The sequence below is a fragment of the Pistacia vera genome, unplaced genomic scaffold (genome assembly GCF_008641045.1).
Source record: "Pistacia vera cultivar Batoury unplaced genomic scaffold, PisVer_v2 Contig637, whole genome shotgun sequence".
Taxonomy (NCBI): Eukaryota; Viridiplantae; Streptophyta; class Magnoliopsida; order Sapindales; family Anacardiaceae; genus Pistacia; species Pistacia vera.
In genome coordinates this window covers 45,483-61,826 of record NW_022196487.1, presented here as the reverse complement: position 1 = coordinate 61,826, position 16,344 = coordinate 45,483, and the positions used below count along the sequence as shown (strand labels likewise).

General features: G+C 39.2%; 1 protein-coding gene and 1 pseudogene across 1 annotated transcript; one reads left to right on the top strand and one right to left on the bottom strand.

Moving 5' to 3' along the window:
- The first annotated feature begins 3,547 nt into the window (after nt 1–3,547).
- Nucleotides 3,548–5,087, top strand: LOC116111427. The gene is made up of 3 exons (XM_031397610.1): nt 3,548–3,995; nt 4,174–4,388; nt 4,490–5,087. Exons 1-3 carry the CDS (start codon nt 3,906–3,908, stop codon nt 4,782–4,784), a joined length of 600 nt encoding a protein of 199 aa, XP_031253470.1. The 5' UTR covers nt 3,548–3,905; the 3' UTR covers nt 4,785–5,087.
- A 359-nt stretch (nt 5,088–5,446) lies between these two features.
- Nucleotides 5,447–10,912, bottom strand: LOC116111429 (annotated as a pseudogene).
- Nucleotides 10,913–16,344: the final 5,432 nt, after the last annotated feature.

The following is a 16,344-nucleotide window of genomic DNA, read 5'->3' as shown; positions in this document are numbered from 1 at the left end:
AGGGGAAAGAAAGGAGCAATGGCCAATAGAGAAAACCAGGTGGGATGAAGGAATATTCACCTTGCTCCCACTATAAAAGGAAGGGGCATTCTGAAAAAAGGTGCTGGTTTAGGTTAGGAATACAGTGCAGGGCTTGTAAACAATTTGGTCATATAGAGAGGGTATGCAAGAACAAGGGAGAATAGCCCTAATAGCAAGCACAAGTGACAAATGACCAGCAACCTGAACAAAGGGAAGAACAGTTGTTTATGGCCTCCTGCAGTGCACCACCAACATGTTATGATGGCTGGCTGGTTGATAGTAGGTGTACAAATCATATGACACCACACCTGCAGGATTTTGTTAGATTGAACTCAACACATCGGTCCAAGATTAAAGTTGCAAATGGTGACTATGTTGAAGCAAAGGCGAAGGGAGATGTTGCAATTCAAACCTCCACAGGCACAAAACTCATCTCAAATGTACTTTATGCACCCGAAATCACTCAAAGCCTTTTAAGTGTAGGACAAATGTTAGAAAACCATTATGTCTTGCATTTTGAAAATTAAATCTGTCAAATTCTAGACGGTAAGGGGTGTGAGTTAATGAGAGTCAAAATGGTGGGAAAAAAGCTTTCCTATTAAGCTGAAAAAAACTGAACATAGAGCCTGCAGTGTAAGGGTAGATGAATTTGTGAAATGGCATAAGAGACTTGGCCATGTCATTACCAAGGTCTTAAGGAAATTCAGACCAAAAAACTGGTCCAGATGCTACCAGAATTAGAGGAGAGTAATACCATGTGTCAGACCTGTCAACTTGGCAAGTTGAGTAGGCAATCCTTCCCTTCAAACAAAGCCTGGAGAGCTGCTAAAAAATTGCAGCTCATCCATACGGATGCATGTGGTCCTATGGAAACTTTGTCACTGAATGGAAGTAGCTACTTTGTGTTATTTATTGATGACTACTCTAGGATGTGTTAGGTGTATTTTTTGAAGCAAAAAGGAGAAGTTGATGGTGTATTCAAACAGTTTAAGCTGCTGGTGGAAAATCAAGCTGAAAAAACCATAAAAATCTTGAGAAGTGATAATGGTACAGAATACACTTCTCAAGAGTTTGAACAAGTGTGCAGGGATGCTAGAATTAAGCATCAATACAGTAGCCCCTACACTCCACAACAAAATGGAGTTAGTGAGAGGAACAATAGATCAGTTGTAGAGATGGCTAGATGTATGGTAGTTGAGAAGAGGTTGCCAAAGAAATTTTGGGCAAAAGCTATCAATACAGTAGTGTTTCTGCTCAATAGGCTTCCCACAAAAGCCTGAGACAACAAAACACCCTATGAAGCATGGTATGGAGTTAAACCAGCAGTAGATAGGCTAAAAATATTCGGAAGTATATGCTACATTCAGGTTCCAACGGCAAAAAGGTCCAAGTTGGATGAAAAGGCCTTAATTGGCATTCTTATATGCTATAGTAGTCAATCTAAAGCCTATAGGGTGTATGTTTCAGAAACCGAAAAAAATCAGATTTCTAGGGATGTCAAAGTGGATGAGGATGGGGTATGGAATTTGGAAGAAAACAAACCTGATGTAGAGACAAAACCAGGCTGGACAAAAGCTGTAGATGATCAGTTTTTTGATGATGTTGAGAGTGATACAGAAGAAGAAATTTTGGTTAGAAGTATCAGATCTCTAGCTAAGGTTTATGAGAGGTGTAACATAGCCTCACTTGAGCCAACATGTTACACAGAGGTTTGGAGAGCTGCCATGAAGGAGGAGCTTGCCATGATTGAGAAGAATCAAACTTGGAACCTGGTGGACAGACTTAAGAACAGGAAAGTGATCCAAGTTAAATGGATTTTTAAGAAGAAACTCAATCCAGATGGTTCAGTCCTTAAGCACAAAGCAAGGTTGGTTGTCAAAGGCTTTGCTCAGCAGTATGGAGTTGATTTTCTGGACACCTTTTCACCAGTTGCAAGACATGACACAATCAGGTTATTACTTGTAGTGGCAGCCCAATTTGCATGGAAAATATTTCAATTGGACATCAAATTTGCATTCCTTAATGGATGGTTGAATGAGGAAATACATTTTGAGCAGCCGGAAGGGTACAAAGTCAGAGGAAAGGAAGACAAGGTTTATCTCCTAAGGAAGGCCTTGTATGGCCTGAAGCAGGCACCAAGGGCCTGGTACAGCAGAATAAATGATCATTTGCTAAGTTTGGATTTTGTAAAAAGTCCAAATGAGCACACATTGTATGTTAGGGAGATTGATGAGGATGTTATGATCATCTCCTTGTATGTTGATGATCTACTTGTGATAGGGAGCAAGCCAACTCAGCTGGAGGAATTCAAGAGATCCATGCTTGCTAAGTTTGAGATGACAGATTTAGGTGAAATGGCTTACTTTCTTGGGATGCAGGTTCATCAAAGCTCGGCTGGAATCTTTGTTAATCAAGAGAAGTATGCAATTGAAGTTTTGAGGAAATTCAATATGGAAAACTGCAAATCAATGGATGTGCCTCTGGTTCCAAATCTGAAGCTGTCAAAGGATGAAAATGCAGAGAGTGTTGATGAGGGACAGCACAGAAGTTTGGTTGGTTGTTTGTTGTACCTAACAGCAACCAGGCCGAATATCATGTTTGCAACAAGCCTACTGTCCAGGTTCATGAATCAGCCCAAGGAAATACATTTTAAAGCTGCAAAAAGAGTGCTCGGGTATGTGAAAGGGAGCACCAACTTTGGAGTATGGTTCAGGAGGTCAGAAAACTTTGGCCTAATAGGATTTTCTGATAGTGACTGGTGTGGTTCACTGGAAGAAATGAAAAGCACTTCAGGGTATGCTTTCTTCCTGAATCATGGTGCAATATGTTGGATGTCAAAGAAACAAGAAACGGTTGCACAATCCACAGCAGAAGCAGAATACATTTCAGCTGCAGCTGCTGTGAACCAAGCTGTCTGGTTGAGAAAAATCCTGGAAGATTTGAAGCTGAAGCAGAGGCATCTTACTGTGATAATGTGTGACAATTAGTCGGCTGTGGCCATGGCTAAGAATCCAATCAATCATGGAAGAACTAAACACATAAAGATCAAGTTCCATGCAGTGAGAGAAGCTAAGCAAGAAGGGGAAGTAAAACTGGTCCAATGCAATGGTGATGATCAAGTGGCTGACATCCTAACTAAGGGATTATCCAAAACCAAGTTTGAAGGCTTCAGGATCAGACATGGTGTTTCCAGCAAAATTATCAAGGAAGAGTGTTGAAGCATTGATAATTTGGTGGAAATTTAGTTAAAGTTAGTTTGGTTTTGAATGAGGTTTTGGCGCCAAGCAACTGCTGCATTCCTCTTTGTCTGCCGAAATTGAAGCTGCTGTAGTTGTTTTGAGTGACATGTTTAGCTGAATTCAGCTTAGATTAAGGTTGTATTAAGTTGCCAACTTTGTTTTAAATTTTAAAAGTCTGAATGGTTGTTGCAGTTGGTAAATCAGTAAGCATTTTGTTGTATATATATTGCAAGTGCAGTGTAATGAAACAATCCCAGTTCAACTTTCCATTCTCTCCTTATCTTTCTTAGAGTTCACCGGCTCTAAAAACCAACAATTTCTTGTAAGATTTTGCATGGATTCACTTCTATAATATAATGTCCTTTTGTTTCTTGTATTTGTGTTTTGGTTTGGCTCTTTGTAACATTCGGCAATCCCTCCAGTCCGTCCAACTGTGGACAACAATGGAAATTTTTGTTATCTGTATATGAGAACAAAACAATGATCTTTCAAAGGAAAAAAACAAAAGACTCTGATGATATCTATGATCCTGAAAATGATAAAATTCCTGGGACAGTGCGTTGCTTCTTTCTTCATCCATTTGGCTCCTGAAGGCAGGTTTTGCTCTTGATTGCAGCAAAGAGAGTTTCATATTTGGGTGGAACAATGGCTTTTGGAATCAAAGAAATGGGTACTATAGTGGCAGTGCTTGGTGTCACAGCTTTCATACTTGGAATTATTGCAGAAAACAAAAAGGTTTCAATCTGTTCTAAACTGATTTCATAAAGTCTCTTTCTTTTACTCAAGTAGTGGAACCAATTTCATTAACATAAATCTTAGTTAATTTACTTTAGTTGAGTAGTAGAGCGTTGTTGCTTGATAGTTGATATTGTTCCAGACACTATTGATTTCATTTTTAATGGTATATCTACAGCCTGCATCTGGTGTTCCAACGATTTCTGGAGGAGTTGTTATTTGCAAGTATCCATCAGATCCAACAGTCTATTTAGGATTCTTATCCATCTCATCACTCGGAGCAGCTGTGGCGATTGGTTTATATGCCATATTTCATCCTTACAGAGGCATATCTGTTCCTCTCAATGTTTTCTTCAGAAACACTAAATTCTTTGTGTTTTTCAACATAACTGTGTGAGTATCACTATCTGTAACTTTTAACTTGATTAATTCATCGTTTAATCGTCTCTCAAGTAGTTCAAATACCCTTAGCTTGTCTGTTGTAATGAGATCAGGTGCTTGTCCTTGTTTGCTGAAGGGATGTTGTTGTGGACAACAATCACTGAACTCAAGCACTTGACTAGCAATGTACATCACAACCTGCAAACGACTTGCCCCACAGCAAAGACTGGTCTCTTTGGGGGCGGCGCCTTCTTGGCTCTAGATGCTTCCCTCTTCTGGTTGATATGCCTGACGCTAGCTGACAATGCGAGAGACGACTACTTTGACGAAGAAGAGAACAATAGAGGTGAATACGGTCAGGTTCTCACCACAGATTATGCTGCAAGGGGACAAGGCAATGTTGCTTGACAATGTTTCCAGGGATAAACACACACAAGTGAACGATTTTCATAGACTGGTTTGTATCGTATTTATATGTATGTAGTTTTAGACAATCAAGATGCTTGAAACATGGTGGATGAATCTCTGTACAGAGAGAACTCTGCAGGAGTGACTATGATCTCTCCATTGCTTCTCCTGTCATCTCAGTTTGCTTATTTAAGTAACAAAAAGGGATAGTAGCCAATCTCTGCTGTGTTTGTCCCTTCGGTCTGTGACTGTGGTTGTGCCAAAGATTGTAAAATGTTTATGCTCACCAAAATGGGCAACAGAATTCGGTATGAATATTTCTTGAACCTAGTCCTTGAGATTGATTATTACTTTCGACAATCCCGCAACTGCGCAAGCATACCATTCATTTTCTATCAATCCTTGTACAGCGATACTTCACATCCCATGATTACATCACTCAAAAAAATTGCTTTCGCTTACTATCTTTGTCATTTTGTTCCAAAATTTTCAGAGATATCCATACCCTAGGAGCTCATGGATAGGCACAGTGATCTGATCTGATGGTGTCTGTTTGCCTCCTTTAGAGCCGTAATTAGTAATTAAAAGTGCATATATAAACACAATTGTGAAGGTTCTGAAATGCATATTCGAGCTCCAAAGAGAAGAATTGTGTTAAACCCTCAGACTGCTGGAACAGCAAAGGAAGTAGAATTGCGCAACAGCAGAAGAACATAGCGTGACATTGAAAGCTTACGACCAAGTTTATCTACTATGGCAGCTGAGTAATAGGAGCCCAGGAAACTCTTGAAGCAAATCAAATCAAAGTTTAAACGTTACAAGCAGCTTTCTAGGAGTGACAAGATAAAATTTCAATTAGTATAGAAAAGATTTAATGAAAAATTTAAAAAAAACAAACCTGCAAAATGGTGATGAAAACATCTTGTAGTCAATATCCCGGGTTTTCAGATTGCCGTTTATCTGCACACTATTGTGTCCATTGTTCAACTCAGTGGTCAGCAATACAAGCCCATAATATGAAAATGCATTGCCAAAGAATACTACCATAAGAGCAAGGTGATCTGATTAATTTTGGCGAAAGAAGCACTAACAGTGCAGAGATGCCACCAAGTTAGACTCGTACACTCAGGAGTTGCATGTTCATTTTCTGTTTCCTTAGCCTTAGGAGTTGAATCTTCCTCTTCTTCCATTCCTCAGCAGTTGTATTGCCTTCATCAAGACTTGTTATGACGAACACCTAGTCTCTAGCTCACGTTCCCGATCGGAAACAAGATCACCAGAAGGAAGTGGTGTGCCATTAATTTTTGCTATTTTCTCCAAAATAAGACGAGCTTCAGCTGTTCTACCTTCAAGCATAAATACCTCGGTGATTCAGGAGTCATCCTGTAGAACAAAAGGAGAAGCAGAGAAGGGAGAGAGGAAAGCGCAAGTAGCCACCTCCAACCCCGTCTTGGCATAACAAGCGCAAGCAGACATCATAAGGATGAGCGTTTCCTCCAAATAATCTTTTTTATAATGAATTAGCATACTAAACTAGGACAAATATCATGTCATTTGAAATTCTCTTTTTTTTTTTCTCTTGGCAAGTAAATGCAATAGCACTGTCTTTTCTACTTTAGGGTGCAGTAGCCAAGTACCAAACACAATGAAGCCACGGTGGATGGCAAGATTGGACAAATATAGGATGACCACATATTAGTAACTGTCAAACACAGTGCTAACTACAACATGTTTTAAAATCATATCCGCTGATAGACCTCCCATTAAAAATGTATAACGATACAAAGGGCATAAGGGACATTTGGGGCAGTACAACGTTGGGGTGTGAGGTGCATGTATGTGTGAGAGTGGTTATTACTGGTCACATTTGTTGGGGAATCAAGTTGTTTAGTGGAGAGAATATCTTTAAGGGAGTATATAAAGTGAGGTAGTTTAGAGAAGGTCAGGATTTTCTATAGGGTCATTAAGGGAGGCTCCCAGCTCATCAAACTGCTGGGAACTATCAGTTTGGAGCTTATACTGTGTAGCTATTTTCTCAATTTCATTCTATAAAAATACAGTCTCGTTTATCTATTGATTTGGTGAAACTCTCTTCTCTGCTATTTTGGTTTTCCTTTTCTGTGTCGCTGCTGTGTTTATCTCCGACATTGTGAAGCTCCATGGTTTTCCAAAGTCGATTGTCTCAGATAGAGATAGGGTCTTTGTCAACCACTTTTGGCAGGAACTTTTCAAGGCAGCTGGCGCCTCTTTGAAGTTCAGTTCGGCATACCACCTCAAAATAATGGCTAGACGGAGGAGGTCAACCGATGTTGGAAGCTTACTTACGGTGTTCCTGTGACTCGTAGCCCAAACAGTGGCCTCGATGGCTGTCCTGGGCAAAATATTGGTACAATGTACCACCTCACAGCTCTACCAAAATGACCCCTTCAAGGATCTATACGGCAGGGACCACCCACTCTACTTTGGTTTACAGATTAACCTTATTGGTGGGGAAGAAGTAACCAGCAAATGGTTGAGCGAAATTCCATCTTGGATGAGCTAAAGCATAAACTTGTCTGTGGGCAAATGAAGGAAAAAGTGACCTATGCCGTCGGGATGTCAGTTTTCAACCTGGGAACCAAGTGTATTTGAAGCTCCAAACATATCGTTTGAAGTCATTGGCCAAAAAGCTAAATGAAAAGCTGAGTCCTCGATTTTATGGCCCTTTTCCATACTGGAGAAGATAGGCAGGTTGCTTACAGGCTGAAAGCTGCCCTTTACGGCTAAAATTTCATAGTCTTTCAGTCTCTCAGCTCAAACGCAGCCTACACACCTCTGTCCCCATCCAGCCACTTGCACCCTTCCTCATCAAGGACATGAAACTTCTGATCACACCGAAATCTGTGTGGCAGTCGCACCTTATTGGATGGCTCTTAGGAAGTTCTTATAAAATGGAAGGACTGGCTTCATTTGAGGTCTTGGGAGGCTTACGATGTCATCAAGCTACAGTTTCCTCATTTCCACCTTAAGGGACAATGTAGCTCTTCATTGGGGGGGGGGGGGGGGTATTGATAGACGTCCATTAAAAATGTCAATCGATACAAAGGGCATAAGGGGCAGTAGGACGTTGGGGAGTGTGAGGTGCATGTATGTTGTGAGAGGTTGGTATTACTGTTCACGTGTTTGTGGGAAAGCAAGTGTTTAGTGGAGGGAATATCTTAGGTAAGGAAGTAGTATATAAAGTGAGGTCAATTTTAGGGAAGGTCGGGATATTTCTATGGGATCATTCAGGGAGGCCCCAGCTCCTCGAAATACTGGGAACTATTTGTTTGAGCTATACTGTGTAGCTACTTTTCTCAATTTCATTCTATAAAAAAAACAATCTCGTTTATTCATTGATTGGTGAAACTCTCTTCTCTGCTATTTTGGGTTGTCTATACTGTTTTGTGGCGATTGTTGCAGGGTGTCTCATCCCACAAACGAGGAAATGATATTGTACAGGGCATAAGTCTCACTACACGCCCCAGTTGCAGAACTTAGAGACAGTTATAAAATAAAATGACCAAAGCAAAGGTAGAGATGGAAAAATAAAATTAAAACGACAAAGGAATCAATGAATTGCCACCAAAAAAAAAAAAAAAAATGAAAGATGTAGGAAATCACAGGCATACCCACGCAAGTGCCGCCTCCAAGACTGTCCCAACACTCCGAAAGCTGAAAAAATAACATCCAAACGCTCTGTGTTGGAGCGAGGAATAAAACTCTAGAAACCAAGAGGAGCACAGGACCGCCTCCCAAACCAAGACCAACCAAACAACGAAAGATGATCAAGAAATAATAATTTGGGGCAAAAGCACTCAGAAAACCAGCTACAAAGTTAAACTACTGCTCTACGAGGAATCCTTTCCTGAAGAAATAGAAATAAGGAAAAAAAGAAGAAGAAGAAAGAAGCAGAGTGATCAGATTCAAATAAGGTACATATAGAACCGCACTATAGATAATGCGTGCAAGAATAAGCCATATCAAATTTAAAATCACATAAAAAAGTAGTAAAACGATCCAAGTTACTAGAGTAAGGTGACATGATGTCCATTCTTTTCAATACTAAAACTTCCAATTCAACTATGTATTAGAAAAAGGTGAAACTTGAAAGAAGTTCAAAGGACCTTATTTTAATATATTAGCATTGGCAGAAAACTTTTCACCAAGGGATGTTGCCTCAATCCACATCTGCAAGATCTACATTACAAAACTAATTCATTGAGCGAAACAGTAAGAGCAGGGATTAGTCCCATCTAAGGAACTCCTTAATTCTATTTCAATAAACATTGTGTTGACTATTCCTAAAGGTGTAACTTTAAAGTCTATTTTGTTTCTCACTTTCCCTGTGGTAGGTTTTACATCTCAAAGGTCGTATTTTCCAGGCCAAGAAGGTAAGAAGCAGAAAACCATTTCTTATTCAGGAGCAAAAAGGAAAGATGAAATAAACTAGTCATTATATACCCCTATAGATCATCTTCACGCATGGTAAAACAAAGCAGCTTGTCATAGTTTTCACCTAGACAAATAAATATGTATTCCCTGAAATGAGAGTGACAGAGAATCAATATTGAAAAATCCACAAAACACTGAGGGCGGATTTAGAAAAGCAGACACAAATGATGATTCAAAAAAGCAAAGACTGCAAACAATTAATGAGAGAAAATGATGAAGGGCACACCTTCTTCCATAATTGTCTGACATAATGCCCATGAGTAGGTCCCAACTAGCATTCCACAAAAACAGCAGTGTTATGAGACTCTCTTGCTTTGGGGAAAGACCCCATAAAGATGAACTGTGGTCCTACAAAAGATAGGGCATCATTTCCATCGCTTCCGAAATCCATCCCATGCCAGCATAAGCAAGCACACAAGCTTGAAATTTCCCAATCCCATTTTCACAAGAGCCTCATCCACAGTATATGTGGAGTTTTCTTCTTGATTTTCAATTCCAATCTAAAAGTCAAAGAGACAGAATAAATAATTTTATAAATCCATATTGCTTTTAACAAATTGTTTGAAGTATTGCAGTAACATTGTGGATATTTTGGAGAGTTTCTACATGATTTCCCGAAGAACTCTGATTAATATCACCCACATATATCAGTTGTTTTCATCTGCATTTACAATGAAGATACAAGACACCGGTCTAAGACTTGAGTCCCGATACATAGTTCAAACAATCTAAACTTCATTAAGCTAGAGTTGGCAATAACCTATCCTAAGATTTGATAAATCTCTTTTGAGCCTCAAAGAACTTTAGGGCTGAACAAAATGTTACTTTCAAGTAAAGAATGGTGAAACGTTCAATGATATTATCCTGTGTTGTTAAATATGTAGAGAGTTCCATTCCTAGTGTGAAATATCTCTTCACTAACATGAAATTCAAATGCTATTGGATTGATTTACTTCTTCACTCGCACATGCTTTTCATACAAATCATGTAGCCAGATCACGAGGAATTAGGGGAGAACTGAGTTCTCATTTTTTGCTGAGAGAGTCTGACAATAAATAAACAAAAGAAGGGCTTGTAGTGGACTCACAACACCGCTCCAGTTATCTGGATCTGCAGGTTGCACTTCGCATCCATGATTAGATGCTCAGTGAGTACAGTGTTTCAAAAACAGGCCGCATAAATAATTGAACTAACAATAAATTTGGGATAGTAAATCTTGAAGCAATGAATATGTGGCACACAAATCCACACGTGCACACCATGCACCCATAATAAATAGAAGGACATGTACATATTTTAGCGTAGAGGTTGTGACTTATTGACTAACCGGCCTAGGTTATTTACAACTTAGAATGCCAAGATGATGAGAATCCAAGCCCATCATGTTCTTAAACAGCAAGAGAGTTCATTGAAGATTCAAGGACCCAAGATAGACAAATTCGGCCAAGCACTCAAGGAAGCTCACAAACTTGTCCAGAAGTGTTAAGGGTCCAAGAGGCACAAGCCCTTTTTCGTGCCCAAGCCGTAGAGATCAAGTGGGAAGAAGCTTCATTGGTCCAAGCCAAGTTGTGGATGTTATTTGGTTCAATTGTTGAAGGAAAATCAAGAAAATTGTGATTAGGAACATAGATCCTTAATTTAAGGAAGATGTCCATAGCATAAAGGGTATGGCTTACACTTTTGATATTGTATGGTGCGGAATATCTCTTAATATTTTGTCGGGCGAACGAATACGCATACCCAAGGTTTGCCGAAACGACAAGTTGGTACCCAAAGGTTTTGAAACGACAAATAGGTACCTTCCATCATGTTCGTTAATGATTTTCGTTTGATAACAGTGAAAAGACTAAAATGCCCTTGAAAGTTTGATATTTTAGTTTTTATAAATTTAAAAATTTCTAAAAAACCCCTAAGTTTGCTATTTGACTAAATACCCCAATAATAAAATTTTATAAAATAACAAAAACACCCCGCCACCGCAATGCCAGATTCCGGCACCACTGCCAAAATCTAGCGAAAAATGCGTTACGACACACAACCCGTCAGATCTGTGTCATAACTCTTCGATCTGGCCTTTTCCGGCCTTGACGGCCAGATCTGGTCGTCGATCTGGCGAAAAATGCTAGATCGACGCGTTATGACATAGATCCGAGGGTCTGTGTCGTAACGCAATTTTTCGGCCAGATCAGCCACGGATCTTGCTGGAAAATGCCAGACTACGCGTTACGACACAGATCCGACGGCTCTGTGTCGTAAAGCAATTTTTCGGCCAGATCCAGCGGTGGTGGCCGGAATCTGGCACTGCAGGTGGCGGGGGTGTTTTGTTATTTTATAAAATTTTAATATGGGGTATTTAGTCAAATTAGCAAACCTAGGGGGTTTTTAGAAATTATAAAATTTATAAAAAACAAAATATCAAACTTTCAAGGGCATTTTGTTTTTTAACTATATCAAACGAAAATCACAACAGAGCATGACGGAAGGTACCTATTTGTCGTTTCAAAACTTTTGGGTACCAAATTATCGTTTGTCAAACCTTGGGTAGTGTAAGTCGTTCTGCCTATTTGTCGTAATATTCATGTAATATTTGTTAGGGTAATTCCATTTTTGTAAAGCCTATTTAAAGGCCACCTCTCGTATATGAAATTGGACATTGAATATTGCATGAATAGTGTTTGCCTTGGAGAATTGTTTTCTCTGAATTCCTTTACCCAAGTTCGGCTAAACTTTTGGGTAGATTGATCCTTCAAGCTGGTAGAGTTCCTTAGGCTTGATTGATGTTTGGTCATCTATCTTGTAAGTTAATCTCACTTGGTTACCATTATCTCACTTTTCGGATTGGTTTTATTTTGTTGTGTTCCAAGTTTGTGTTGGGCATTTCAAAGTAGAATGAGTTTGTGTTGATTGAGACTAGATAAAGGTGTTGTTCTAAAGTATATAATGGTTGTGTGTGCTGTAGAGTGTTAGCCGAATTGTGTTAAGGTGTTCAAGTAAAGTCAAGCTTAGGTTGAGTTAAAATGGTTGAAATAAGGGACTATGAATTAGGTTGCAGAATTCATATCACAAGATCAGAAAGATAAGGGACACGGCTAAGAAAACACAGACAACACACATCGACACCAAATTTACGAGTAAACATAATAAAAAGGTTCATTGAGCTTCTAGTGGTTGTCTGAGATGCCAAAAGAAGCAGAAGCAAGATTTTCTATAATTTATTCAGCAAAAAACAAAAAGAAAAAAAAAATCATAAATCCTCAACTACAAGTTTTCATTCTTTTCAAATTAAAATATGTCTTTCAACATTCAATGGTCCTTGGCGCAACAATTGACATTCATTTACTAAATAATATCTGAATTAAATTTTTCATCATGCACATAACAGGTGCTGCCTGTTTTCCTTCTCACATCGACGACCTCATTTCAAGACAAGCTATTTCATCTAATGCACGCCTACTATATCTGTATTGACGAAATTCAAGAAACACATTCATAAACGAAACGATATTCGGGTTTTAATTTCCGATGAAAAACCATTAAATTAAAACACACAAAAATCCAAAATTTGCAATATCCAGATCCCAGATCTCAACAGACGACCAAAGCCCCGCTGCTCTTCACTAATTATGTCAACAAAACAACCTCATAGGAATTCAAAAACAAGAGATCTTCATACCAGCAATACCCGATGTATATATCAAGTTTTCACGAAAGTAAGAAAAGAACCCAATACACAACCAAAGCAATTAACGGAATCAATTTTGATGACCCATTTGGTAAAAAAAAAGAAGAAACCCACCAACAAAAGAGAATAAAACTCAACAATTGAAGATGAAGATGGAAATACACATAAGCACATGTAAAGAGATGATGGGGAAGTACCAGTGGTACGATCCGAAGTTGTGATTGGGTTGCCGCCATATGAATCTAATTAAAAAAAAAGACTCTCTTAAATTCTGGCCCCAGAATCTAAACTAAAACAGACACACGGTATCTTTCCATATAATATACTATTTTAATAATTAATTCATGATGACTCCTATACTTTCCTTTTCTTATTACTTGAATAGGAAAAATGGTAAATCCCAAAAACACCAGTGGTTGCATCTGACCATGACCCTGACTTATACTTATGTTGTTTGGTAATAAATAGCATCATGAGTTGTAAATTGGAGTTTACTGATATGGGATTTTTGTTACTTTTGTAGGTTTGTTGATTGGAAGCTACTGCTTCCACATGTTTAATGTTTGTTTCCAATGAGACACAAAAATTCGTCCCACATTGAAGGAGGGTGGTTCAATTCAACCAATTGAACTAGTCATGTGTGTGTATGTTCTCTTGCCTTATTCCACTGTGTTTTGTGGCCCTTTTATTGGTTTTTTATGTTTGGTTGGTTTCAACAAAAGTCCATCGAGGGCCAAGGCCGAAAGTTACTCTCAGTCCAACTCCACAATAACAACAGCCTCTCAGCCCCCTCGTCACTCACCCTTTTCCCACTCGAAACTTCACAACTTATTAGCACAGACAACAATAACTATAACACATATACACTACAAAATCTTCAATTACAAACTACCACGTCAGTTTTGAGAGAAAGTTAATGAGAAAGGTTATGAGTTATACTACTCTTTTGTAAAGCTCCTGTTTTATTCTCAAAAAAGTCCGATCTATGTGATTATTTTATGAAAACATCTATCAATTTGAGTGTGAAACACACAAAGCAAACAAAAATTGATCCAATGTCACAACAAATAAACATATAAAGATATAATTTTTGGTTGTTTAGGGGAGTCAGCCCAGTCCTGGATTCAGCACATTACTTCTGGATGCTTGTATTGTGTCGTTATGCATCGGCTATTTATCTGTTTAGCCTTTAGTACAGTCACTTAGTTGAGTAAAGAAATAATATATGTTGTCTAGTCTAGAGGCCATAATTGTCAGCAGTTAAATTGCTATTTGCAAGTATCCATCTGATCCAACAATCACCTTTGCTGTATGCCTGTATCTCCATTGATCGGATTATGTTTTCCATATTACTGCTCTTTCATTGAACATTCTTTAGCTATTCTTTCTTCACTTCATTCTCAATTATTATCTATTTCTGATTGTGCCTTTGGAAGAAATTACGTCTGTGCATAATATTAGCAGATGCAACCCGTATTCCTTTTATGGAAAACAGTTGCCAGCCTTATTATTGTTGAAATTTAAGATGCAGGAAGAAAGAAGAAACGGCAACTACAAACAATCCATCTCACTGTAACTCAATGCTGTAGATATCTAAAGGAGTGTTGGTACCAACTAGTTTAGCATGCTCTTGTCTATCCTTCTTTCTGAAACTCCAGTGTTGTTGGTAACCGTCAACGTGGTTATTATATCAAATGAAATCCGTCATTCCACGAAATTAAGTTGCGACATTCATGGAAAAGACTAAAGTTGTCATTGTATTTCTGTTGAAGCATTGATAATTTGGTGGATTTAGTTAAGTTAGTTTGGTTTGAATGAGGTTTTGGCGCGCAAAGCTGCATTTCTTTGTCTGCCGAAATGAAGCTGCTGTAGTGTTGTTTTGGTGACATGTTGCTGAATTCAGCTTAGATTAAGGTTGTAAAGTTGCCAACTTTGTTTTAAATTTAAAAGTCTGAATGGTTGTTGCAGTGGTAAATCAGTAAGCATTTTGTTGTATATATTGCAAGTGCAGTGAATGAAACAATCCAGTTCAACTTTCATTCTCTCCTTATCTTTCTAGAGTTCACCGGCTCTAAAACCCACAAGTGGTATCAGGGCCTCAACCAAGAACAAAAATGAAATCTCTCTTGTATTCAGTCATCAACTCCAACTCAAGAACCACTCCATCTCAGCCCAAAAACAGCCTGCATCTGCCTCTTATTTTCCCTGCGTCAGACACAAAAATTGAAACAATGGCTGCTCAATCAGCCTTGATGTCACCTCCAATATTCAATGGGGAAACCACACTGGAAAGTGCGATGTAAACCCGGGGCAGGGGTGTGTGGGCATGTGGAAGAAAACAGGCAGCCACCTCCATTGCGACAAATCCTACCCTAAATCAGATGAGAATGCATGAGGAAGAAAACAGTCAAAGCACCGAGAGCCTTTCCCACTTCATGCTGTTGTGACAGACCTTGTATTCACAAGATCATGGCATATGAGACTGCAAAGGAGGCATGGGATAAGCTGAGAGAAGATACATGGGCAGCACACAACAAGGAACATGTAGGTGCTAAATTTAAGAGGAGGTTTGAGATGCAGGGATGCAAGAATCAGAGAAGGTTAGAGGCTATGTTGACAGATTGATGAGTGTTGTCAACAAATAAGGTTGCGGGAGTGGAGTTGACAGATGGAGAGTGGTGGAGAAAGTCCTGGTAGCCTACCCGAAGATTTGAATCCAAAATCTCATCTCTAGAGGACTCAAGAGACATGGGGGGGTACACTCACAGAGCTGGTTCATGCACTCCAAGACAAGAGCAAAGAAGGTCTTGTGGCAAGAAGAGTAGGTGAGGGTGTAATGATGGCAACTCACAAAACCAAACCAGCTCCAGGGAACAATAGAAGGTATGCCAGTGAGAAGAAGGGGAAAGAAAGGAGCAATGGCCAATAGGAAAAACCAGGTGGGATGAAGGAATATTCACCTTGCTCACTATAAAAGGAGGGCATTCCGAAAAAAGGTGCTGGTTTAGGTTAGGAATACAGTGCAGGGCTTGGAAACAATTTGGTCATATAAGGAGGTATGCAAGAACAAGGGAGAATAGCCCTAATAGCCAGCACAAGTGACAAATGACCCGCAACTGAACAAAGGGAGAACAGTTGTTTATGGCCTTGCAGTGACCACCAACATGTTATGATGGCTGGCTGGTTGATAGTAGGTGTACAAACATATGCACACACCTGCGAATTTTGTAGATTGAACTAACACATCGGTCCAAGATTAAAGTTGCAAAGGTGACTATGTTGAAGCAAAGGCGAAGGGAGATGTTGCAATCAAACCTCCACAGGCCACAAACCATCTCACAATGTACTTTATGCACCCGAAATCACTCAAAGCCTTTTAAGTGGTAGGCAAATGTTAGAAAAACA

Bases quoted from the DNA above. Each gene is read 5' to 3' on its own strand.
- LOC116111427 (XM_031397610.1), top strand. From the start codon at position 3,906: ATGGCTTTTGGAATCAAAGAAATGGGTACTATAGTGGCAGTGCTTGGT. The intron at 3,996-4,173 runs GTTTCAATCTGT...GTATATCTACAG, and splicing joins TTATTGCAGAAAACAAAAAG to CCTGCATCTGGTGTTCCAAC. The intron at 4,389-4,489 runs GTGAGTATCACT...TAATGAGATCAG, and splicing joins GTGTTTTTCAACATAACTGT to GTGCTTGTCCTTGTTTGCTG.